Source organism: Schistocerca piceifrons, chromosome 7 (assembly GCF_021461385.2).
Source record: "Schistocerca piceifrons isolate TAMUIC-IGC-003096 chromosome 7, iqSchPice1.1, whole genome shotgun sequence".
NCBI classification, from domain to species: domain Eukaryota; kingdom Metazoa; phylum Arthropoda; class Insecta; order Orthoptera; family Acrididae; genus Schistocerca; species Schistocerca piceifrons.
The window spans coordinates 69,518,171-69,544,795 of record NC_060144.1 but is presented as its reverse complement, the minus strand read 5'-3'; the positions used below and the strand labels follow the sequence as shown (position 1 = coordinate 69,544,795).

Below are 26,625 nucleotides of genomic sequence, written 5' to 3'. Positions count from 1 at the left end.
CATATTGCTCTTATGAAAACGGTAAATGCGGAAGGACATGAATACGTTTCACTGCATAACAATGCGTAATTGGAATAGCCTGTCCCGAGTCCTGCTCAGATATCAATTGAACACCTTACACATGATTTAGAAGCTCGACTTAGCTCCACACCCCATTGTCCAGCATTCACGTGTCGCGTCTTGACGAAGAATGGGCTGACATTACCCCACAGACCTTCTCACTGCTCACACAAAATGTCCCGAGCAAAGTTCAAGCATTCCTAAAGACAAAGGGCGCACTGTTCTAATATAAAAGTCCACTGATAGCTCTGCCTGCATACTTTGGATCAGACAGTGTACATGTTCTGAAAACCCGGAGGAATGGCTGCCTACATTCCTATGTGAGTGGTGCACATCTACGTCTACATCTACGTGATTACTCTGATATTCACAATAAAGTGCCTGGCAGAGGGTTCAATGAACCACCTTCATGCTGTCTCTCCACCGTTCCACTCTCGAACGGCACGCGGGAAAAATGAGCACTTAAATTTTTCCGTGCGAGCCCTGATTTATCTTATTTTATAGTGATGATCATTTCTCCCTATGTAGGTGGATGCCAACAGAATGTTTTCGCAATCGGAGGAGAAAACTGGTGATTGAAATTTCATAAGAAGACCCAGTCGCAACGAAAAATGCCTTTGTTTTAATGATTGCCACTCCAATTCAAGTGTCATGTCTGTGACACTATCTCCCCTATTTCAAGATAATACAAAACGAGCTGCTCTTCTTTGTAATTTTTCGATGCCATCCGTCAGTTGCAACTAATGCGGATCGCACACCGCACAGCAGTACTCTAGAATAGGGTGGACAAGCGTAGTGTAAGCAGTCTCTTTGGTAGAGCTGTTGCACCTTCTAAGTGTTCTGCCAATGAATCGCAGTCTTTGGTTTGCTCTACCAACAATATTATCTATGTGATCGTTCCAATTTAGGTTATTTGTAGTTGTAATCCGTAAGTATTTAGTTGAATTTGCAGCCCTCAGATTTGTGTGACTTATCACGTAATCGTAATTTAGCTGATTTATTTTAGTACTCTTGTGAATAACTTGTCACTTTCCTTTATTCAGGGTCAATTGCCACTTTTCACACCATACAGATATCTTATCTAAATCATTTTGCAAGTCGTTTTGATCATAGGATGATTTTACAAGACGGTAAATGACAGCATCATCTGCAAGCAATCTAAGACGGCTATTCAGATTGTCTCCTACGTCGTTAACGTAGATCAGGAACAATAGAGGGCCTGTAACATTTCCTTGGGGAACGCCGGATATTACTTCTGTTTTACTCGATGACTTTCCGTCTATTACTACGAACTGTGACCTTTCTGACAGGAAATCGCGAATCCAGTCGCACAACTGAGGTGATACTCCGTAGGCATGCAGTTTGATTAGAAGACGCTTGTGAGGAACGGTGTCGAAAGCCTTCTGGAAATATAAAAATATGAAATCAATTTGACATCCCCTGTCAATAGCACCTATTACCTCATGAGTACAAAGAGATCTGCTGTTTGCCGTCCCTGCGGGAGGGCTGCTGATTAGTATCTCCAGATTCCTCACTCGTAAGCAGACTTTCAACGGATATCTGACCCTCTTCAAGCGGCTGCAAATTAAGGATTTTCGTGACGGTCTGCAGTGACTCAGTCAAACCTATGACCAGACGTGTCACCCTTTTTGGTATACGTTATGTATCCCCTGTTTCACACAGGTCCCACTCTCGACCGGGGGAACAACGTATCTTGGGCCTTGAGGTGACTGCCTGTCCGCAGCGCATGTTAACACTCACGTGGAGGCGGCTTCTCTCGCGCATCAGGGGACTTTGCGTGAGTCACGCTGATCGACGACTCGACCTTCATCAACGAATCCAACTGATTAATACCTACATCCTATCAAGGGCATGGTATGTAGCACAACTCCTTACGCCACCGAAACAAACCGGCAGAGCCATCTCAAAAACAGTATATTGGCTCTTGTGGCGGCATGCACTTTTCAGAGTTGATGCACAGACTTGTACACTACCAAAGGTCGATGGTGGCCTTGGACTCATTGACTAATCGTCGCCTGGCGGCCATCCGCCTACGGCCCTCGGCTGCTTGCGGCCGATGTGGTGACGTAGACACCAGAGAGCATCGTCTCTTATGCCCTCACGTCACGGAAGTGTGCGACCTTGCACGTGTGCTATTAGCGCTGATCGGTGGGACGACACCAGACAATGTGTCAATCGACTGGTTCCTTACCCACTTTTATATTTCTGAACGTTTAAAGTAAAATGCCAGTATCTGAAACACTTTGAACCTTACGAAAAAATTTTTTCATATAAAAAACCTGATGTTACTATTAATATTGTTTCCCAGGACATCAATAAAGAACACGATCAGCAAGGATCCCAAATACATCACCTGGGACACGCTCGAAATTTCTTTAAGTTCTCTGACTTTTCAGTCAAAATAATATCGCAACGAATGTTTCTTCAATCCAATTACACATTTTGTTAGGTACGCCATACAATCGTACTTTTTTAAATAAAAGGTCGTGTTGTACGGAGTGTAACGCAATTCGGGAGTCAAAAAATACTGCACCCACCTGATTATTTTTATCTATGGCCTTCACGGTGTCACGCGAGAGAAGCAATCAACAGTATCTCTGCTGTACTGCTGTGAAGTCTACAGCGTCCACTTTGTGCTAGTAGAACACGTGTAGTATCATTCGGAAGGCACTGATTTCAGAAGAAGTAGGCTATATCCACCATTCTTTCTCAACAAGTTTGAAATACCAAGTTTTAAATGACATAACGTTGCTAGACTGCGGTTGAACTTCCATTATAATCCTGTGTGCATATTCCACATTTGATTGAATTATACTTTGTAATTTTGTGCTTTTCATAAATCTGCATTTGAATCTATACTAAGCCGCAAACCACCGTACGACGTTTGGGAGAACGTGGAAAGAGCTCTGTCGGTATGCCTTCTGTACGAGGTATAATTTATCTGACTTTCTCCATGTATTTTAGGGCTGTTATCGTTTGTAGTGATTAATCGACAATGATATGATCTAATAGTAATGTATCTCTTCACCTCTTCATTCGCTATAGGCAACATCTGTTTACGTTCAGGATCAATTTCCAGTCTCCACGCCAATAATTGTTGAAGTAAACATTATTACACACATAACACAGAATTTTACTTTCATAATTTATGCTTTTCTTTGCGACAGGATTAGCTGTACGTGTGTTCTTATCTTGTAACTATCCGACACACTTCGATTCCAGTTTTATTTTATATTTTTAAGGCGCATAACAGCGTTACAGAAGTGGTCGTTACCATACTTACACTGCCAACGAATATGCTGACTGCGACTCACATGTTGACCAAGTAAGAGCATGGCCTGCACTGCCTACATATTAACAGAAATCTATCAGCTTATTGTGATACATTTTCGGTTGCGTGAAGTACAGCTGCGTTGCCTGTTTGACACTATTTTTACATTATTTGCTGCATCCTAGAATGTTCAGCTTTTTGCTTTTTCTTTAAGATGAATGTTTTTTCGTATCAAAATTATTTATATTACTGAAATTTAAAGATGTTACTCTGCATTTTAACGAATATATTATTTCTTTAATATTAGGATTTGACAGTCGCCCACGAGATTTCTGTTACTTAAGTTTAATTCGAATGTAAAATTAGGTTCGGCTTTCAAATTAACATCACAGGTATTGACAAATTTGAAGTTTATTTGACGTTAACGATGGACTGCCACATACGTTCGTATTTTATCAGACACTATCAGTTTAACGAATCGTAAGATTCAAGCACTAAATAAAGGACAATTCTGTGGAAAATAATCAACATTAAGAGTTATCTATTCAAAACTGAAAGACAATGCAAAGCCTGAAGAATTAGATTACAATTACGAATTATGTGTATTTATCAGATTATACACTACTTTTGTGTATCGTGTTATACAATACGACTTGACAGTGGCAATTACATTACAGTAGCCAGTCGGTACTTTACACTACTTCCTTTCAAATCTTTACAGGTGGATTCTGAGGACTTCATTTGGCGAGCTGATCTTCGTTACTGCACCCTCAGTAAACGGGAGACACAAGAGCAGTTCCGAATGTAGCTTCCTCCAGGCACTAAACTAAATGATGATACTAATGTATTTTTTCATCCAAGTTAACAAACAATTCAATGACACTGTGGTCAGTTCTTGACTTTCACAATAATGTCCCTTGCGCGATGCGTCACTTTTGATTTGTTTCGTGGTCGCTGCGAGTGGCCCGGCTGAGGAGGCCGCCGTGTTGTGTACCAGGTGTCGCTGTGCATCTCGATCCTGCTGTCGCTGACCGTGTTCTTCCTGCTGCTGGCCGAGATCATCCCGCCCACGTCGCTGACGGTGCCGCTGCTGGGCAAGTACCTGCTCTTCACCATGGTGCTCGTCACGCTGTCGGTCGTCGTCACCATCGCCGTGCTCAACGTCAACTTCCGGTCGCCCGTCACGCACCGGATGCGGCCCTGGGTGCACCGCCTCTTCATCCAGGTACGCCGCCTATCGCAGCGACGTCACCACGTGTCCATTGACGCGTTTCCTTTGTCGCGCTGCAAGAGTCATCGAAGTTGTGCACGCTGCCTAGTCTCGTTATCCCCACCACTTCCATCTTGCACTAAACCGAAATGTGGAAGAATAAGGTAGGGTGAAGTGGCGACTCTATGAAAAATTGAATTCTTAGCAAAAGCACGGTTGTTTATAGAAGCTTTCAGCTTACGTATTTAACCTATCATAAAGTATGTCAGTAAATAATTGCACAGAAAAAATATGTAATGAATAGGACGTATATGAAATTTTCCCACTTTTCCCAATCTGACGAAATAAACAGGCCAGTGCAGACAAATGTTCAAAAATGGTTCAAATGGCTCTGAGCACTATGGGACTTAACATCTATGGTCATCAGTCCCCTAGAACTTAGAACTGCTTAAACCGAACCAACCGACATCACACAACACCCAGTCATCACGAGGAAGAGAAAATCCCTGACACCGCCGGGAATCGAACCCGGGAACCCTGGCGCGGGAAGAGAGAACGCTACCGCACGACCACGAGCTGCGGACCAGACAAATGTACTCCGAATGTGGACAGAAGGCTTCTTTCGGCTGAAGTAAAACCAGCAGCTAGGCATCTGTTTGGAATTATGTTTACAGTTTCATTAATGTCGCTGAGACTTATAACTCTTAACTGCCTGATGAATATAGTCTGGATAACCTGGTGCCGCGTATCAGCTGCCTCAAGACATGTACACTACTGGCCATTAATAATGCTACACCAAGAAAAATGCAGATGATAAACGGGAATTCATTGGGTAAATATATTATAACTGACAGGTGATAATATTTTCAAACAGTTTGGGCACATAGATCCTGAGAAATCAGTACCCAGAACAACCACCTCTGGCCGTACTAACGGCCTTGAGTCAAACAGAGCTTGGATGGCATGTACAGGTACAGCTGCCCATGCAGTTTCAACACGATACCACAGTTCATCAAGAGTAGTGACTGGCGTATTGTTACGAGCCAGTTGCTCGGCCACCTTTTTTGAGACGTTTTCAATTGGTGAGATATCTGGAGAATGTGGTGGCCAGGGCAGTAGTCGTTTTGTATCCAGAAAGGCCCGTACAGGACCTGCAACATGCGGTCGTGCATTATCCTGCTGAAATGTAGGGTTTCGCAGGGATCGAATGAAGGGTAGAGCCACGTGTCGTAACATATCTGAAATCTGACGTACATTGTTCAAAATGCCGTCAATGCGAACAAGAGGTGACCGAGACGTGTAACCAATGGCACCCCAAGCCATCACGCCGGGTGATATGCCAGTATGGCGATGACGAATACACGCTCCCAATGTGCGTTCACGGCGATGTCGCCAAACACGGATGCGACCATCATGATGCTGTAAACAAACCCTGGATTCATCTGAAAAAATGACGATTTGCCATTCGTGCACCCAGATTCGTCGTTGAGTACACCATCGTAGGTGCTCCTGTGTGTGATGCAGCGTCGAGGGTAACCGCAGCCATGGTGTCCGAGCTGATAGTCAATGTTGCTGCAAACGTCGTCGAAATGTTCGTGCAGATGGTTGTTGTCTTGCAAACGTCCCCATCTGTTGACTCAGGTATCGAGACGTGGCTGCACGATCCGTTACAGCCATGCGGATAAGATGCCTGTCATCGCGACTGCTAGTGATACGAGACCGTTGGGATCCGGCACGGCGTTCCGTATTACCCTCCTGAACCCACCGATTCCATATTCTCCTAACAGTCATTGGATCTCGACCAACGCGAGCTGCAATATCGCGATAAACCGCAATAGCGATAGGCTACAATCTGACCTTTATCAAAGTCGGAGACGTGATGGTACGCATTTCTCCTCCTTATACGAGGCATCACAACAACGTTTCACCAGGCAACGCTGGTCAACTGCTGTTTGTGTATGAGAAGTTGATTGGAAACTTTCCTCATGTGAGCACGTTGTAGGTGTCGCCACCGGCGCCAACCTTGTGTGAATGCTCTGAGAAGCTAATCATTTGCATATTACAGCATCTTCTTCCTGTCGGTTAAATTTCGCGTCTGTAGCACGTCATCTTCGTGGTGTAGCAGTTTTAATGGCCAGTAGTGTATGTACTCCGAATACGGACAGAAGGCTTGTTTTGGCTGAAGTAAAAACAGCAGCTTGACATCTGTTTGGAATTATGTTTATAGTTTCTTTGAAGTCGCTGAGACTTATAACTCTTAAATACCGGAAGAATATAGTCTGGATAACTTGATGCCACGTATCACCTGCCTCAAGACATGTACATATATATTTATTGTATTAGACCTTTAACTTAACATAATACCTTTTAATGAGTAGATTACCAAAAATCAAACTTTTGTTCCCCTGGCGGACCTTAGGTGGGCAGCCTACTAATGGGACTGTGCATCTGTACTCCCGTTCCATTGGTTTAGTCACATACAGTTATATCAGGCAGGTTGCACTTTCCTGTGGCGAAAATTATTCAAGCTGACGCCCATAAATCGCTTTAACACCAAGGGAACATTTGAACGGTGCTCGTCTTTCGCTATCTGGGACTCGCTTTACTACGTGGAAAGATTATATCAGGTGCTATCTTTCTGAAGCTTGGTTTACTACTTGGAAGGGCGTTATCACGCTGACAGCTGAAGCCAGCACGCGCCTTAGCGACATCTTGTGGAAAAGCATTTCGCGTCTCTTGGTGCGCAGTAAATCACTCCACTTATAAAGCCACTTTGTCAGAGTGATAACTCCGTTCCCGCCACCTCTTCTAAAGCCACAGGCATCTACGTTACTCTTAAATTACACAGAATTTATTAATGCTTACTTTCGGCTCTTTCCCTTTGTGTTTCAGTTGGAGTGGCTATACATCTAAATTAATTAGTATACACGAAGTCGTTAACACTATCTGGAAGAGTTGAAAGATCATTTTTACACTAGTAATTCATATTACACAACGTACAGGAGAAGTGAAGTGCTGATAGGCGTCCACATGCCTTTGTAATATCTATTTTATTAGGATGGCAGCACCGTCTCTTGTATATCGCAATACACTCACTCTGGGTCACCACGGTTTTACTGCTAATGCTGCTACGTATGAAAGAAGAATCATGGAATTCGTATTCCGCTCTCAGTATCAGTAACTGCTCGTTCACGGTACTACTAATTTGAGAATACGACCGTAATTTAATGGTTAATTTTGTGTAGGTGCTCCACCTCAATTTTTTGTAAAATTAGCGATTCTGAGAGAAGCAATGTTTTCCTCAAGGGAAATTCGCTGCCGGAAACATACCTGCGGTAGCAGGTAAGCAAAACTCACAGCCACATTCATTTTCTTGGAGGCTCTCGTCTCTCAACATGCTAATAGAACCTCTACGAGTCTGCGGTGATTATAGGAAGAGATCGTGAAAGTTGCAGCTCAGTTTAGAAGCAGACCGGGAGAAATGGATGTCGAAATTGGTAGCGTACTGACCGCTCCACCAACGGCAGGGCACGGTTTCTAGTTCCAGTGCAGCAAACAATGTTAATCTCGTAGAAAGAATTAGGAGTGGAATTATTCTAACGATGTGCCACCTTACCTATGTGATCGAACTTTCTCGCAACTGTTTCACTGTCTCGTCAACGATTCTTTTTGCTTTATGTGACCCACACTGAATTCATTGTGGGCCGGCCGCGGTGGTCTCGCGGTTGAGGCGCTCAGTCCGGAACCGCGCGACTGCTACGGTCGCAGGTTCGAATCCTGCCTCGGGCATGGATGTGTGTGATGCCCTTAGGTTAGTTCGGTTTAAGTAGTTCTACGTTCTAGGGGACTGATGACCTCAGAAGTTAAGTCCCATAGTGCTCAGAGCCATTTGAACCATTTTTGAATTCTTTGTGACGTGTTGTCGAAAAACCTTTGCATAGCGACAATGAAGCTGATGTTGCACCAAAAATCTTACGTTTTTTGCTACTTTTGCGTACATTGCACGCATTTCAGTAAATGTAATATGAAATCCTCATCCGCGTTTTTATTTCGGTATGTGGAGCCCAACCTCATGAACTAGAATATGGATTTTGATACGTTTTTCACTAATTGATAGAATGATGACGAGGAATGTTTGTGTATACAATTTATTACTACAGTGTGAGACAATTCGTCCGACTGTAGCTACGTAGTGCTGCCCCCTGCGGAGACGGCGCAGGTCACAAATATTAAGCTGGGAAGAAAGAGAGAAATTACAATCAACGAGAAAATACACACATCAAAAATGTTTGGATCACCCCGGTTCCCAGAACTCCTGAAGATGACGTTGACTGTCGATATTGTATCACAGACAAAGTCTCTTTGATTGTTTAGAGATGATACTAAACCCGCCCAAAGACGTAAACAACGGTGCATGAGCAGCGCCTATTAGACGGAGGGGGTCCGACAGCCTATCAGTTCCAGTCATTCCGCCAGGAAGTAGGTACACGGCTCGTGTTGTTTTTTATCTCCTCTCTAAACTTCAATTCCTAATCTACATTTTTCTTCAGTTTCCTTTACCGCATGCTCAATGTATAAAATGAATAACATCGTGGGTAGACTACAGCCCAGTGTGTTTTTCTTGATGTCTGAGGATATTTCGCCTGTCTCTTACAAGTTCAATACCAGATGGAATAGCTCTGTCATTGCTGCTCTCCCAAGGCTCACACATGTCTCAACCATTGCTTCCCTTCCACGCCCTTCAACTCATAATTTTCATGTATGAAAGAACAGATACCACCTTCATATAGATAAGGCTTACCGACCACTGATCTTCTCCAGTGCGGATGCACTCACATTGCCCGAACTCTTACGGGAAACTGTAGACTGACTGCCGCGAGTAATGAGTATAGTGGGCACGGGCACTGCAAATGAGGTGTGTGGACATCAAGCTGGGAATGTGGGTCTCACGCGGAGCGTGCCCGAGATACGTCCCTGCAGTCGCACTGTCCTATGTGTCCTCGGTGGCTCAGACGGATAGAGTGACTGCCATGTAAGCAGGAGATCCCAGGTTCAAGCCCTGGTCGAGGCACACATTCTCAAGTGTCCCCGTTGATATTTCTCAACGTCTGTAAGCAGCTAAAGGTCTGGATTTCATTTTAATATCATTCTTATAATTTCTGTCTCGTTTATGTACGAGTTTCGTTTCCTGTATTTTGCCCCTGATACCTTCAGAATTTCAATGATGGTTTTCCAGTCTACATTGTCCAAAGCTTTATCTTAAGTCCACAATTACTATAAGCATAGATTTGCGTCTATTTAATCAATCTTCTAAGATAAGTCATGCAGTCAGTATTACCTCACGTGTTCCTACAACTCTGCGGAATCCAAACCGATGTTCGCCGAGGTCGTCTTCACCAGTTTTTCCATTCTTATGTAAGGAATTCATGTTATTATTTTGTAACCATGACTTCATAAATTAATCGTTCTGTAGTATTCACACCTTTCACTACTTGCTTTCTTTAGAATTGGAATTATTACTTTTTTCTTGATGTCTGAGGATATTTCGCCTGTCTCTTACAAGTTCAATACCAGATGGAATAGCTCTGTCATTGCTGCTCTCCCAAGGCTATCAGTAGTTCTGACGGAATGTTGTCTAATCTAGGGCCCTTGTTTTGAATGAAGGCTATCAGTACGCTGCCAGATTTTTCTCTCAGAATCGTATCTCATATCTCTTCTTCATCTACGTACTCTTCACTTTCTATATTACTGCCTTCACGTTCATCTCCCTTGTGTTGACTCTCTATACTCTCCTTCCATCTTTCAGCTTTACCTTCTTTGCATAGGACTGGTTTCTTATATCGGCTCTTCATATTCATGCAGCTACTGCTCTTTACTCCAGAGGCCTCTTTAACTTTTCTGTAGGCGTCATCTATCCTTCTCCTGATGAAATATGCTTCTAAATCGTTACATTGGTCCTCTAGACATTCCTGCTTAGCCATTTTTCACTTTCTGTCAATCTCATTTTCTATACGTCTGTATGCGCTTCCGCGTGCTTCATTTGCTGCATTTTTATATTTTCTGTTTTGATTTATTAAATTCATTATCTCCTATGATATGCAAGGGTTTCTTCAAGCCCTTATCTTTTTTCGTATTTGATCCTTTTCTACCATCTCTCAAAGCTTCTCATTCGTCTTCTATCGTATATCTTTCGTTTGTTGTAGTCAATTATTGCCTAATGCCAGCCTCTCGTTCCTTCAACTCATCCACGTTCTTTAATTCCCTACTCTTTGCAATTTCTTCAGTTTTAATCTACAGATCATAAGGAATAATTTGTGCTCAGAGTCTGCATCTGTGCTTAGAAATGATGTACAGTTTAAAACCTGGTTCCGAAATCAGGGTCTCACCATTATATAATCAGTGTGAAAGCTCCCTGTGTCTCCAGATCTCTTCCACGTATGTAACCTTCCTTCATGATTATCTCAGTGCAAAATTGCTCCAGGCATCTTTTTCTTTCATTCATTTCCCAAATTGAATATTCACTTATTATTTTCCCTTCTCTTCCTTTTCCTACTGTCTAATTACATTCCTCCATCACAACTAATTTTAATGTCTAATAAAATGAGCTCCCAGCTATCTTGTACGTAGGACAGAAAAGATAAGATCGGAAATCTGTGAACGTACCAAGTTAGTGTGGCAAGCATTTAGAACACGTTTAACTGCAGATCAAACATTGCAATAAGACTGAAGAAACTAGTTTTTGATCAATGTGTCCTCCCCGTTTTGACTTACAGCTAAGGGATCTGGACATTTCATGAATATACAAGGCGTAAAATTAGAAATGCTCCGATAAACATAGAAAGGTCTCTGTCGGGATTGAGAAGGGAAGACAAGAAAAGGGCACAATACATCAGATCATTTAAAGACGTCACGTATATCTAATAGAGAACAGCTACTACGAAATGGCAATGGACCAGCCATATTCGCAGAAGAAATGACTTTCTGTGGGCAAAAGTGGTGATAGAATACAGTCCAAGCGAGAGAGAGACAAACCACGAGAGTGACCGCCAGACCGAAGAGACAAAACTTGTTGATGATCGCTGGAGTCAACTCGTTGAATATGGCACAATACAGTTCCTAATCGAAGAAGAAATTGCAGACGTAACTTAGTTTAAGGCTTAGAGAGGTACCGTCGTTTACGATAAAATTGGTTGATGATCACATATTTATTCGGCCACTTATTGTATAGTACATGGTGCAGAATGTACCAATATTTAATGCTTTTCTGTGCTCCAAGCTCTAAGCTCTGTTACCTTATACTCGTGACGACTCTGTAACCAGAACAGCTGTAGTAGAGATTCCTTGAATGCCAGATCTGTTAATAAAACCGGTTTCACGTACAAAATTCCTATCTTCACAGTATTCTGTATTACGTCCTGTGATCACCTCTGTTACATTCACATACTGGCTACCTGCTATGATCCTAGTAATCCTTGCAACACATCTCTGCATTAGATGAATATTAGATCTCAGTCATACTTAGTAAGAACTCCAGACATTTGATCAATGATCCACAATTGTGTCGACTAGTGACTCGTATGCCGTTTCCTTTATAGACCTGCTACTCTTACATAGAATCCTAAACAAGAAAAGCTAAGCCTTACATTCCCCTTCGCATTTGTTGATTTTACGTCTCGGTCCCAGTTAATACCGCTTCTTAGTGTTTATTTCAAGCCATCAATCTTTTGACTGCTGTGATAATCTCTTCCTTCTTTTCTAGTCTTGTCATAGTCTTTTCAGTTTTATCTATTACTCACAGCACACTCTATAAACTGTTTTGCGTATTATTGACTTGTTCTGCCTCTATTACCTTTTCCCTTCATTTCTACTTCCAGTGCCGCAGTAACTATTTGTACTAACTTTTCCTCCGACCATCTGCTGTAACTTCTACCCTCCTCAATTATTCTGGTTTACATCTGTATTTTGTACTTTATCAACTCCCATATTTTCTTGTAACATTCTTCGACACAAGCATACTTCGAAGCCTTATAATCATCTCTACTCTTGATGGCTGTTGGCTGGCGTTTCGTTTCCATACAATGCTCTGCTTTAAAAGTCCAATTTCAGAAACTTTCTCTTGAGTTTCGTGTCAGTATTGACACTAATACTGTTTTTTTTTTATTGCAGCCATCTTCCTTTGTCTGTGCTAATCTACTTGTGATGTCCTCCATGTTTGCACCATTCTGTACGATTTTGCTTCCTAGGCTGGAGAAGTCTGTCAATTTCTGTATTTTTCCTAATTCTTCTATTCTTTGCTGAACTTTAACTCGTACCCAGCGTTAAGTACGCTGTCCAGCTCTTTCGACAGAAGTTGCATTGATTCATCTATTTATTTACAGTCGTTTACTGGTGTAGACTCATGCCCACGTCCGGTAGGAGGAGGTAGGCGGTGAACCTAAGGCCCTCGATTCGTAATGTGTATCTTGCAGATACTACTCCCAACGTGGTCCAGTAGAGTGGCGACCTTGTGAGACAAGCATTCCGTGGCGGCAGTGAGGGTGTGTGTCAGAATCTGGCTTGGTCTGTAGGCCATTAGCAAGGCAGTCTGCAAAGGCGTCTGTGTGCAGTGGAGACATCCGTGGACAAAGCGCGGTCTCGTGTCTGGTTGTATGCGTCTGGCGGCGATGGACGACCAGTGTATCAGCAGTTTGGAGGGCCTCAGTTTGACCCTGGACCAGCTGGAGCTGTGACTGGATCCACAAGCATGAGGTTCTGTAGAATGGTGAGCGGAGATGCTCCTCCAGCAGACGCCGTGTGGTCAACCATGGCCCCGTGACTGCAGCTCACTCTACAGCAGTCACCAATCGATTTCACACGTGCCATTGCGCGTTTTTTTGGCAAGTACTCCACAGCGCTAGAGTAACACCACTGATCGTTGACGAAGCGGTCATGCCCGCGTACTGAGACGGTAGTGGTGGGAAAATAAAGCGCTACCTTATCAAGGTAAGCAGCTCACTTATGACATCAGACATTGCTCCTGCCCGCACCGCTACATGATCGTAGTACTGGTCCACGTTGTCCTTCAGTTATGTTATTACTGTTCCGAAATTTTCACTTTCTCTAGTGCCTCTTAGACCAGAAAGTGTGTGCTCTTAAGCTGAAACACCCCTTCTGAAAACAAATATGTCTTGACGTTCCGCTTTGTTCTGCAAATTGTTTGCCTGTCTCTGTAATTTAACCCCTATATTTTAAGAACCTTCAACAGCATTTTCGTCCTTGTATTGTCGAAGGCTGTCTCTAGACCCAGAGACAATAAAACCGTATGCTACTTTCTCTTCAATCTTTTATTGTCCATCGCCCTGTCGTAAATGGTCTCTGCCACCGTTTTCCTTTCTCAAGTTGGAGTAATGTTCATCACATCACGGTGTCCTGGAATGCTGTACTTACGTCTGTTTTTATCGTATTTCACTGCTTTCCAACTGACTTCTGTCCTCGCTTTTACCTAAACGATTGATAACTGCCTCAGAAAACTTTTACTACATCTCATTTTTTTCCTAAGTTTCAGCATTCAGTTTCATCATGTAGCCTATTCTTTCTGACTTTAACTACTGGAATTTCAGCCTGTTGTCGATCACTAAACCATTATGATCCGAATTCACGTCTGGCTACGCTTTCCAGCCCTCGATTTTTAGTATGACAGCGTATAGTGTGCTGTGTGCAACATTATCATCGTCTAATATCTGGTCATGTCTCTTTGTTATGGACATTCTCTTAGGTCTCCACACAGTAGCCACCCATTAAACCAAGTCTAAATTCTCCTTCTCCGTTCTGTTACTGTGCTTCAAAGAAGAATGTTTACTGGAAGCTACAGTAAATGAGGGAACACATTGTCTCCCAATTCACTTCCATTACCTATACGCAAGAAGTCATCATTCGCCTTCCCAATAAAAGTGATGACGGTTGTTTTAATATCATCGTAGATTGGTCAGACAAAACATTTAACGCAACGATTTACCATTACAAATTTTGCCCGCTCATTTCTTGTTTTCGCTTCCTCTTCTACTTTTACCAATGATAGACCATGCGAACCTGCTTAACATGCACCAGAGAAATTACACCCGTCAGTCTACGTCTTTCATGCGAGGCGCACTCAGAATATATAGTCATACACACCATTCTTGAAAAGGGGCAACATCACCTCTGGACATAGAGCATAAGGTAAGCACATACACAATCATGTGATATGTAATCAGAGGATTCTGCCTTCTTGATGAGGTTATCTTCAAGAAAGTCTAGCACACTGTCAAGCTTTTCTTAGTTTAAGGATAATATCTCTCAGTTTTAGCTTCGTACACTGGTTACTGAAAAAAGTCGTAAAGAGAGTAGCAGGAAAGAAAGAGGAAGACAGTAATTGGAGTTTCTCCAGTGAACAAAGAGAGTGACCAATCACATCGGAAAGATCCTACGACTGTAGGTTCGACGTCAGATTTGCTTTCCAGGGACTACAGTACATGGTAAAATATATTTCAGTTATAGCACTGGTTTGTTCTTCATTAGACTACCATGTGCGACGGAGAGGAAAATAAACTAAACATTTCGTGGCGAAAGTTGTCAAAGAAGACCAATGTTGGCACGTCTAATGACGCAGCCGCCAGTGCGGATAGTGTTCACACGGATCTCACTCAGTCGCACTCGTTTGAAATAGGTTGCGAATTTGGTAGCGTGCGCAGGGGTGGTTTCCCTCCAGTATGTCATGCGCTTTGTTACGGTGTAGCTTACTTCCATGTTTCCTTAGCCGCCTGGAGGGACCACGCACCTGTTGGTTCGTACTCTGCGAGTGCCCGTCTGCGTGAGAGTGAGTGACGAAACGGGGACCAACAAGCCTAGCCACGTGTATAACGAGTAATGGGGAATAGGAGTAACTCGCTTTACCTCTCACGCAGATTCAGTGCGGATTTATACGTATATGATACACGCGTAAGTTACTTTTGTCCACACTAGCGATACCCAATTGCTAGTTCCAGGAAACTCTTACCATCCACAGGGAAAGTCGAACATACCATATGTCGGCCCTGAGATGGGGCTAGAGGTGGGCTAGTGCCGTCGAACTCAGTCGGTTTGGGATTTAACTTATCCACTACCCTCCCCACCCCTCTCCACCCCTCACCCGCTCTCCCCCTCCCCCCCTCCCCCCCTCCCCCACCCCTCCGCCTCACCACGCAACCTGCTCTTGATGGGAGACAAAAGTAAGTCACCTACCAGTTCCCATTCATTCTGTTAGTTCTACAATAGTTGCCTCGTTATTGGCCACATATCCACTTTTTTTCTTTGACCTCTGTGAAGAGATTAATCCTCATAGTACTCAGTTAAGGACTATCATGTACAGTCGTATTTACTCTTACAGTGCATTTATTTTCGAAATATTTCCTAAGATATCCCCCGAAAGACTACAATATTACTTGATCCACTGGTGCCATCTATTTTTGTATCTAACTATGTCACTTAGTGTACCAGTATCTTTTATTTCAATCCGCAGATTTTCATAGGCAGGACAAAAAATGGCTCTGAGCACTATGGGACTTAACATCTGAAGTCATCAGTTCCCTAGGACTTAGAACTACTTAAACCTAACAAACCTAAGGACGTGACACTCATCCATGCCCGAGGCAGGATTCGAACCTGCGACCGTAGTGGACGCGCGGTTCGGACTGAAGCGCATAGGCAGGACACTCTGGTACGATATGGTCTGGTGTACCTATGTCGCCACAAGCACACATGTTTGTCAGTCGTTTCTTTATCCTGTATAAACGTTCAGCGAATGTTCCATAGCCTATCAGTGTATCACACCTCCAGATGGATTTACATGCTCATAAACATCCCCTGCTTGATGTTTGGAAATACATCATACATTTTTGACCTATTTTGATACTATCCGAATCTCTTTGCCACTCACGGTCTTTTCAATATTTTAGCTCTAGTTTAGTTGTTGTTTCCTGTCCAGTTATTTCTCTCCCCTTGGCAAGATTGCCTTTCCGAAGCCAGTAAACAGGACCTCTGTATCTTACAGTATTATAGATTGGGCACTCGCTTAGTGTGACTAATAATGCCTCCACCGGTGCTCTGCCAAAGTCTCCTGTGAGCCTCAGCTGCACAAGATATTCAAATGTGTGTGAATTCCTAAGGGACCAAACTGCTTAGGTCATCGGTCCCTAGACTTACCCACTACTTAAACTAACTTAAACTAACTTATGCTAAGAACAACACACACACCCATGCCCGAGGGAGGACTCGAACCTCCGGCGGGAGGGGCCGCGCAGTCCGTGACATGACGCCTCAAACCGCGCGGCCACTCCGCGCGGCTTCCGCAGCACAATTTTCTGTGTACTCCTTAGAGTTGACTTATAGTTATATATGGTGTGTTCGTAATTGAGACACGTTGTGGAAGGGCACGAACGGGACATGCATTTGATGCAACCAATTAAGTCAACTGCAACTGAACAAATCAAAAATTTCTGCCAGTGCTTGCAACTTTACATAACTAATGTAAGAATCTAAATGAAGCTAGGCAGTCGAAATTTTTCAACGCCCGAACAATCTTAATTGTGATGATGGCTTTACACTAAGAGCGGCATGGACACCTGTCTTCAGTGCTACTATCAGAGAAGTGGCATGTGTCAAACACAAAGAAGTCGCCACACACACTCTGCCCGTAACAGATTGCGCACCAGCAAATGCTTGCACCGTTCACTGCGATCACATTCAACGGCCAGTCATCAACATCTGTGTCAACAAACGCGGGAAATACTGACCTCAATTAGTGCATGTTTGATAGTGTCGCACATTGAATAGCCAGTTCCTGAACGAAATCCTCAACAAAAATGGTCGAGGTGGCAGATCACAAACTTCTAATAAAGTGACTTACTTGAAGTACAGGAACCAATAGCGAAGACCTTTAAGGTAATTCACAAAGACCAAGAAAACCTACGTCCATATACGTAATGGCGTTAAATCCTACATATATGTATGCCACGCTCGTCCCTTCTGTGCCGCGTTAAGGTCTGAAAGCAACATGTAAGCCACATGACGGAGGGCAGATATAGCTTCACTCATTTATAGCTGGAATGAACCACTGAATTTAATAACTGAACGACTTGTTATATTAGTGTTACACATGAAGTAGCAAAGTTTACTAAATTCCTCTGAAATTCCACATATTAATGCGATGGCTATCGGTTTTACGTTTTTCCAGCTGACAGGGTAACTAACAGACCGAAACATTGTACTGGCAGTACTGTCTATTTACAAACGACGGAAATACATTTAAACAGTTAATTTCTGTTTTTGTTGCGTTGTCACCACTTCCAGAGGAGTAGAAGATCAAATATTAGTTGGGCAGGAAACGAGTAGATTACCCCAATTCCTCAAAAATACTTGTGATAAGTTGTCTCATGATTTCATAGGAAATTACATCTGCTTTTATCTGTAATATTTGATTTTTACGCAAAGTAAGCATTTATGTTTTAAGAATTTCGTTTCATACAATACACAAACAGAAAGAATAACAAAACAGGAAACATAGTTTATTATAAAACCTTTATTATACAGAAAACTCGCGAAGTGTCTACTGCTTTAAATAGGATTAAACACTGCAAGTAGTATCTTTAACACCTGATTTAGCGAAACCATGCCTTGTTACTAACAAATTCATGACCTAATAAATAATTTCGTAGCACTATTTGACTTAGGAAAAGAATAAGAAATTAACTCACTAGCATACACAGTAAACTGAGAAACTAATAAAAGACGGGTACAGCTCTTATAACTGAACATCAACCACTGTTAAAATTACTTGTAGCCGCCTGGGGTAGCCGCGTGGTCTAGGGCGCCTTGCCACGGTCCGCGCGGCTCTACTGAGTCGGAGATTCGAGTCCTCCCTCCGACATGGGTGTGTGTGTGTGTCGTCCTTAGCGTAAGTTAGTTTAAGTTAGATTAAATAGTGTGTAAGCTTAGGTACCGATGACCTGAGCAGTTTGGTCCCGTAAGATCTTACCACAAACTCCAAAAAAAAAAAAAAAAAAAAAAAAAAAAAAAAAAAAAAAAAAAAAAAAAAAAAAAATTTACTTGTAAAATAGTTTAAAAATTACTAGTGTATAGCAGTGACCAACTTACAGTTGAACACTTAGCAATGGAAATATTAGCTCCTATTTGGAACCTCTGTACTTTTATCGTAGATATGTAAGTGACTATATGCTGATAATACTTCTCCAAGTTATTTGAATAATGATGTGGTTCGAAAGATCTGAATATACAATGGAAGATAAAGTCACAGACTGTAGATAATTTGTCTCAGAACCTCTGAACTCTGCGATCTAAACTTTACATTTGAGAATTTGCATCCATAGAGCTGCACATTTGTTATTATTAATTAATTACAATCTCAGCTATTTACAATCAATAACAGCCAGAAAGACAACGTATTTGTGCAAGACGGCGTTAGACAAAAGCAGCGCCATAATATCAGTAAATGTTCAATAAATAACTTAGGAAAGTAAAACTTACTAAAAGGAAATGAAATTAAGTTATCTATATTGACTTGAAATGAACTAAGAAAAGGATACGAGCCACCCAACTACCGAGGTACACACAAAACGAAAGTCAAAAATTTCAGTAATCACACATATTCATATTTGTATGCACGACTCCCAGCAAAATGCAGAATGACCTTAACTGTATGAGAGAGTGACGGAACTGAACGCAGAATGTTCCGGACTAAATGACCAGGACACGATCCTGTAACAAGCTTAAAGCTCAGGAAAACTGTAAAATATAAGGTCAGTGGACAACGAATCGTTCGACATGAGTACCACACGAATGAATTGACTGCAGCACTTTGTCTGTCAGCAGAATAAATGAAACATTTTTACCAATTCTGGTGGCCGCTGCCACAGCCTCTGATCTGACTGATAACATGACTGAAGGAGTATGTCCTTCAAACTCATTGCGATCAGCACCCAACCAACCATCGGACTGGCTACGAACGGATGTCACCAAAGGCAGTATGCTTCTGCAGCGACGTCTCAGCGAGAGGCGAATCAAAGAACCTACATTACGTATCGATACTGATTACAGAACGTAGTTGCAAAATTTTAGCGAAAACAAAATAGTTTACGAGTTACTGAAATATTTAAAGAGGTCTTTGGTACGCGTCTTTCGAACTATTCTACTTAGTTACGTATTAACATCCTCCCGGTTCGAAATTTTCGTCATTCATTAAGTTTTAGGTCTGAGGACCAATGAATTTGTGCGAGATAGATATATAAATGCCCTCATATTTCAGTTCGTAATATTCAGATACGAAAAGTACTCTCCACCAGAAGACCATTCAAATCTACAGGATATCGTTCACGCCCTAGCTTCAGCTCGTAAATTGACTGAGTTAATCACGATAAATGTTTTCACAACATTTGTTGCATTTCAAAAACATTATTTCATTTCACATATCTGAAGCACTAAACAAGTTTTTACAACTGTAATGAACAAAGCTATATAAAGAATTCTGCTGCTGAGATAAAGATAATCTGGACAGGGCCGCAGAAGTCGCCTGCAGTTTGGGTGCATGGATCCTGCGAAATCAGTACCCAGAACAACCACCTCTGGCCGTAATAACGGCCTTGATAAGCATGGGCACTGAGTCAAACAGCGCTTGGATGGCGTGTACAGGTACAGCTGTCCATGCAGCCTCAACACGATACCACAGTTCATCAAGAGTAGTGACTGCCGTATTGTTACGAGCCAGTTGCTCGGCCATCATTGACCAGACTTTTCAATTGGTGAGAAATCTGGAGAATGTGTTGGCCAGGGCGGCAGTCGAACATTTTCTGTATCCAGAAAGGCCCGTACAGGACCTGCAACATGCGGTCGTGCATTATCCTGCTGAAATGTAGGGTTTCGCAGGGATCGAATGAAGGGTGGAGCCACGGGTCGTAATACATCTGAAATGTAACGTCCGTTGTTCAAAGTGCCGTCAATGCGAACAAGAGGTGATCGAGACGTGTAACCAATGGCACCCCATAACGTCACGCCGGGTGATACGCCAACATGGCGATGACGAATATACGCTTCCAATGTGCGTTCACCGCGATGACGCCAAACACGGATGCGACCATCATGATGCTGTAAACACAATTCATCCGAAAAAATAACGTGTTGCCATTCGTGCACCCAGCTTCGTCGTTGAGTACACCATCGCAGGCTCTCCTATCTGTGATGTAGCGTCAAGGGTAACCGCACCCATGGTCTCCGAGCTGTTAGTCCATGCTGCTACAAACGTCGTTGAACTGTTCGTGCAGGTGGTTGCTGTCTTACAAACGTCCCCATCTATTGACTCAGGGATCGCGACGTGGCTGCACGATCCGTTTCAGCCATGCGGATAAGATGCCTGTCATCTCGACTGCTAGTGATACGAGGCCGTTGGGATCCAGCACGGCGTTCCGTATTACCCTCCTGAACCCACCGTTTCCATATTCTGCTAACAGTCATTGGATCTCGACCAACGCGAGCAGCAATGTCGCGATACGATAAACCACAATGGCGATAGGCTACAATCCGACCTTGGTCAAAGTCGGAGATGTACGCATTTCTCCTCGTTACACGAGATATCACAACAAAGTTTCACCAGGCAACGCCGGTCAACTGCTGTTTGTGTACGGGAAATCGGTTGGAAACTTTCCTCACGTCACCACGTTGTAGGTGTCGCCACCGGCGCCAACCTTGTGTGAATGGTCTGAAAAGCTAATGTTTGCATATCACAGCATCTTCCTCCTGTCGGTTAAATTTGGCGTCTGTAGCACGTCATCTTCGTGGTGTAGCAGTTTTAATGGCCAATAGTGTAGTACGCGGGCACTGATGGGCTCCATTTGTCTCACTCGCGTGCAGGCTCATACAGTGTATGCAACCCACCAGACAGCCCTAGTACTCGCATTCTGGGCAGGCTCGAACCATTTGGGCAAGCCGCCCCGAGTCCTGCCGGAGCAGAACTGTCACGCTCGCTTCAGCCCAGCTGCCGTATCTGCCTGTTTGGTAGCTGCTTGCTCAGCCCTGCCCACCTGGAGTGGCGAGCTGGCCTGCAGTGTACGCCTGAGGTAACCGCGCGCTGTGCTGTTGGCCCGCAGATGCTGCCCAAGGTGCTGCTGATCGAGCGGCCGAAGAAGGACGACGCGGTGGACGAGGAAGACGAGGCGCCGGACGGTGTGCTCCTGGACACGCCGCCCGACGTCGACAAGTACCTGGGCTTCGCGGCGGCGGCCACGGGCGGCGGCGGCGGCAGCCTCAGCCTGGGCGGCAGCGTGGGCGGCAGCGTCAGCCTGGGCGGTGGCGGGGGCGGCGGCGGCGGCAAGCGCTTCTCGGCCGACTACGACCTGCCGCTGGCGCTGCCCGCCGCCGCCTTCGGCGACCAGGGCCTGCCCCCGCTGCCTCTGCCGCTGCCCCCGGGCATCCCGCTGCCCGCCGCCGACGACGACCTGTTCGGGGGCGCCGCCTCCTGCCCCGCCGCCGCCGCCGCTGCCGCCGCCGCCGCCGCGCTGCACCCGCACGACGTCAGCCCCTCCTTCGACAAGCCCACTCACGAGATGGAGAAGACCATCGAGGACGCGCGCTTCATCGCCCAGCACGTCAAGAACAAGGACAAGTTTGAGAGCGTAAGTGCCCTTCCGTCGTCGCCAACACCGGAAAGCAAAAGGGCCAATTAAATGGGCGATATTTGGCCGTATAGGCTTTACCAGCATATGCTACGGACGCCTCCTGCACCTTGGCTCCATTAAAATAAATTGCGAGGCTCCATTTAATAACCAAACAAATCCAACTAGTACATCTCATCAGTATCATCCACATGAGTGCTGAAAGGAACTCGTTAAACGCCGGCTTGAGTGGCCGTGCGGTTCTAGGCGCTACAGTCTGGAACCGAGCGACCGCTACGGTCGCAGGTTCGAAACCTGCCTCGGACATGGATGTGTGCGATGTCCTTAGGTTAGTTAGGTTTAATTATTTCTAAGTACTAGGCGACTGATGACTTCAGAAGTTAAGTCAAATAGTGCTCAGAACCATTTGAACCATGTTAAAAAAATATATCGGCTCAACCACTTGTTTATTATCAATTTCATTGTGCCTGGTGCATGTTCCATTTTAGCGAGTTTTGACAGGTTCTTTTACTTTTTATTATTCTAATAATGGAAGCTTAACTTCCGAAACGCGTCAATCTTGTGTGGTACACTATAAACAAGTGGTTCAGCCGATATATTTTCTTAACATTGAACATTCAAAACCACGACCTCTCATCCAGTATGGATAAAATCAAAGTCCATTTGAACCATTTTTTGAATTCGTTAAACTTCGGTTACACGATAAATCAGTCTAATCTAAAAGCCGTAAATTCAACTAAATACCTAGGTATTACAATTACGAACAACTTAAATTGGAAAGAACACATAGAAAATGTTGTGGGGAAGGCTAACCAAAGGCTGCGTTTTATTGGCAGGGCATTTAGAAAATGTAAGAGACCTACTAAGGAGACAGCCTACGCTACGCTTGTCCGTCCTCTTTTAGAATACTGCTGCGCGGTGTGGGATCCTGACCAGGTAGGACTGACGGAGTACATCGAAAAAGTTCAAAGAAAGGCAGCACGTTTTGTATTATCGCGAAATGTGGGAGAGAGTGTCACAGAAATGATACAGGATTTGGGCTGGACATCACTAAGAGAAAGGCGTTTTTTGTTGCGACGGAATCTTCTCACGAAATTCCAATCACCAACTTTCTCCTCTGAATGCGAAAATACTTTGTTGACACAGATCTACATAGGGAGAAACGATCACCACGATAAAATAAGGGAAATCAGAGCTAGTACAGAAATATATAGGTGTTCATTCTTTCCGCGCGCTATACGAGACTGGAATAATAGAGAATTGTGAAAGTGGTTCAACGAATCCTCTGCCAGGCACTTAAAAGTGATTTGCAGAGTATCCATGTAAATGTAGATGTAGTATCATATGAAGAGCTAAATTGTCTGCAGCCAGTTCCGAGTTCATGGTCCCAAAGTTAGCTTGTTCGATCAGTTTTTTCTATTTATGTGCCATTTACACATTGACTAGTCCAAACATTTCTTCATATTTTAGTATTTATTATGTAATACAACTCACGAAGGCCTGACACATGGAACAGCCATCGGAATTGTTTTTGTACTGTTGCATAACTACATTGGGAAGGTATTCAGAGAAATTAAGAATACTGCAGATCTACACGATCTGCCACAGCTTCAGTTCACTGAGAAGTGTCTTTCGGAGCCCTTCTAAAATACGTTTACAGATACCCTTCATTTCTCTAGTTTTAGGGACGATAGGTCACGAAAACGGATTATAGTTATGTACTCTATAGTAGAATTAATGTGTCTACAAGCTTGCACTATTTTAATTACATTAGTATTAACTTACAACATCTTTTACTTCGCATATTAAATTTCTATTATTTTTAGAGCCCTGTCTGCCATTTTAACGAAATAAAAAAAATGTACTTTTTACGAAAATTAAAACGAGTGCGAATCGATGTACAAATGATCTCATCTTCAAGGCATTTTTGTCCTGATTCAGAACTGGTATCATATTTTGTCAAAATGTAATAATTCAGTAGTTTTAAAGAGATAAATATTACTTACATAATTAATATTTTAGTATCATGAATTCAGCAGATGTGGTTGGGTGAAAATTTTTTATGTAAAACATGATCCGCTTTCCTCTGGTATATGTTGAACGAACGTTCCTTCTCAAAACAGTACTTTCAATAACTTTTAATATATCATCACAGCCTCCTATCTTAATGTATTGTAAAATTTTGAAATTAGCCAAATCTCTCATAAAACCTATTATCCAATTATGGTCTTTAGTTGTTCTAAATCATCAATTTTTGGTTACAAAATGTAGTACAATGTTTTAATTTTCAAAATATGGTCTTTTGAAAGGAATCTAAAAGACAGCTTCAGAAGTTTTATATGATGTCTAAATAATTCGCAAGGAATCACCAATGCCACAGTGTTGCTATACGCATGTATTCAAACGGAGAAATGTGAGTGGGCCTCATGCTCTGAAGTTCCGTACAAACTCAATCACGTATAAACAGGATGATTCAGCTGCGCCTACGGATGTCGTCTAATGCAAACACCATTCATACACGATATTTTCGTATTCTACCGCTAGCTGCTCGCAAACTGTTAACCCTATCGAAAAAATAAACAGGAAATTTGATGTAGTTAAATTCTGTAATAGGATACATTTCAGCTGGAGGCCACAGTTTTCGAGTTATTCAAGAGAAACCTACAAAAGTGACTTTCAAACGCAACTCCACACACACACATACACACACACACACACACACACACACACACACACACACACACACACACACACACACTCATCCATCACCAGTTATAATTTATAATACGTTCTTCGCGGCATTCCATGCTACAACTGTACAAAGATACCGACTACAGAAACTATTCTCGATAGTCGATCTTTCTTGATCTCTATTAATTAGACTATTACACCACCGGTGCAATCGGGTATTTCGTTAACATTATTAATTTGAGATTCTCCTGATGGCAGTGAAAGGAAAACAAATTTTGTTTACGTTACTCTAAAACTTATTACGCTGATAGTTCGATCCAAACTTAATCCTTACAAGCACAGTAGTTCCCTAGGGAGAAGGCCTGACTAATAAAACGAAGCAATTGTTTATTTTACGCTGTTAAAATTACAAAACTGTTAGGTAATATTTATACGAACGTCAATTTCTCAATTTCTAATTGCTCGACTTAGCCAGTCAAAGAAGACTAAGGAAGGTCGAATGTGGAAAATAACTCGTGCAGCCGCAAATTTTCGTACAGTGGTTGTTGGAAGTGCCATGAACAACGTACTGAAAATCTTGACCGGTGGAGGCTAAGTGTGGGAGTGGGTATGCATTTAAAGCTCAGTTTTGTACTGTTTTCTTGGATGTATTGAAAACTACAGCCTCTAACAAAAACTAATTCCAACACAAAATTTAACTACATTAGATTCTCCACGAAAAGCTCCTGTTCAGCTTTTCGCTACGGTAGCAAGCGAGCGAGAGAATACGTGCATGGCTTTTGAAGGCCAGATATAACATTGTGGTTTGCAGAAAACGACATCCGTAGCCGCAGGTGAATCATCGTGTTTATACATAACTAAGTCTGTAGGGAACCTCAGAGCGTGAGTCCCACTCACATTTCAACATTGTGGCATTAGTGATTCCTTGTAAATTGTATAAAACGACATTATTTTGGAGGTCTGTTGAATCACCCTGTAGATAGGTCGTCTATAGGTTCTGATGAGTGAGTTTCCGAGTATCAAAGTATGTGGCACGAATGCCCACATCTTTTAATTGTATTGACTTAGAAGTTTCAATTTTTTACACCTCCAAGGGATTATAGACCTAAGCATTTGACATAAATTTCAATTCGACACCTGTACCCGTTCCTGATTAAAAGGGGTCTTAACAGACGGCCAAATGAACAACAAAATAATCCTATAAGGGCTCCGTTTTTACTGACTGAGACACGGAACCCTAAAAATACAATTCAGGTGATATACATTCAGATTAGCCTCAAAGAGTTTGTTCCTATGTGCCGTGATAGACACTGCTTCGATAATCGATTATGATATTATATCACAAGGTCTCGGGTTTCTCGCCAGTTGGCAGTGTAGATGTACCACGATGTTTCGACGATTGTCTTCTACTGATGAAGTGTCGAGATACTGCCTATTGTCTGTAGGCGTCCGAAAACGGCGTGGGACTTCTATATAGCAAAGCAGCTGGAGACCCAAAACCTTTTCATCACCAATCACCTGAGTCCTTCCCAAAAGAACTAAATCTGTTCCTAAGTATGGAACTGCTGCTAAAAATTTCGTAATTACTGTTGCACCTCAGAATGATATTTGACCTCAAGGTAGAACATATCCTATAAATGCAGTTGCTATAACTAAGAACAGAATTACTGTTCCAATTATTCAGGTGCGTATACACA

The 26,625-nt window shown here is 43.0% G+C and overlaps 1 protein-coding gene across 1 annotated transcript in view; it reads left to right on the top strand.

The window, feature by feature from the left end:
• Positions 1-26,625, top strand: part of LOC124805225 (acetylcholine receptor subunit alpha-like 1) — a 412,453-nt gene that overhangs the window by 363,808 nt on the left and 22,020 nt on the right. Inside the window, exons 6-7 of the mRNA XM_047265724.1 lie at positions 4,350-4,577; positions 21,713-22,237. Coding sequence (XP_047121680.1) covers positions 4,350-4,577; positions 21,713-22,237 — 753 coding nt within the window. The remainder of the gene's footprint in view (positions 1-4,349; positions 4,578-21,712; positions 22,238-26,625) is intronic.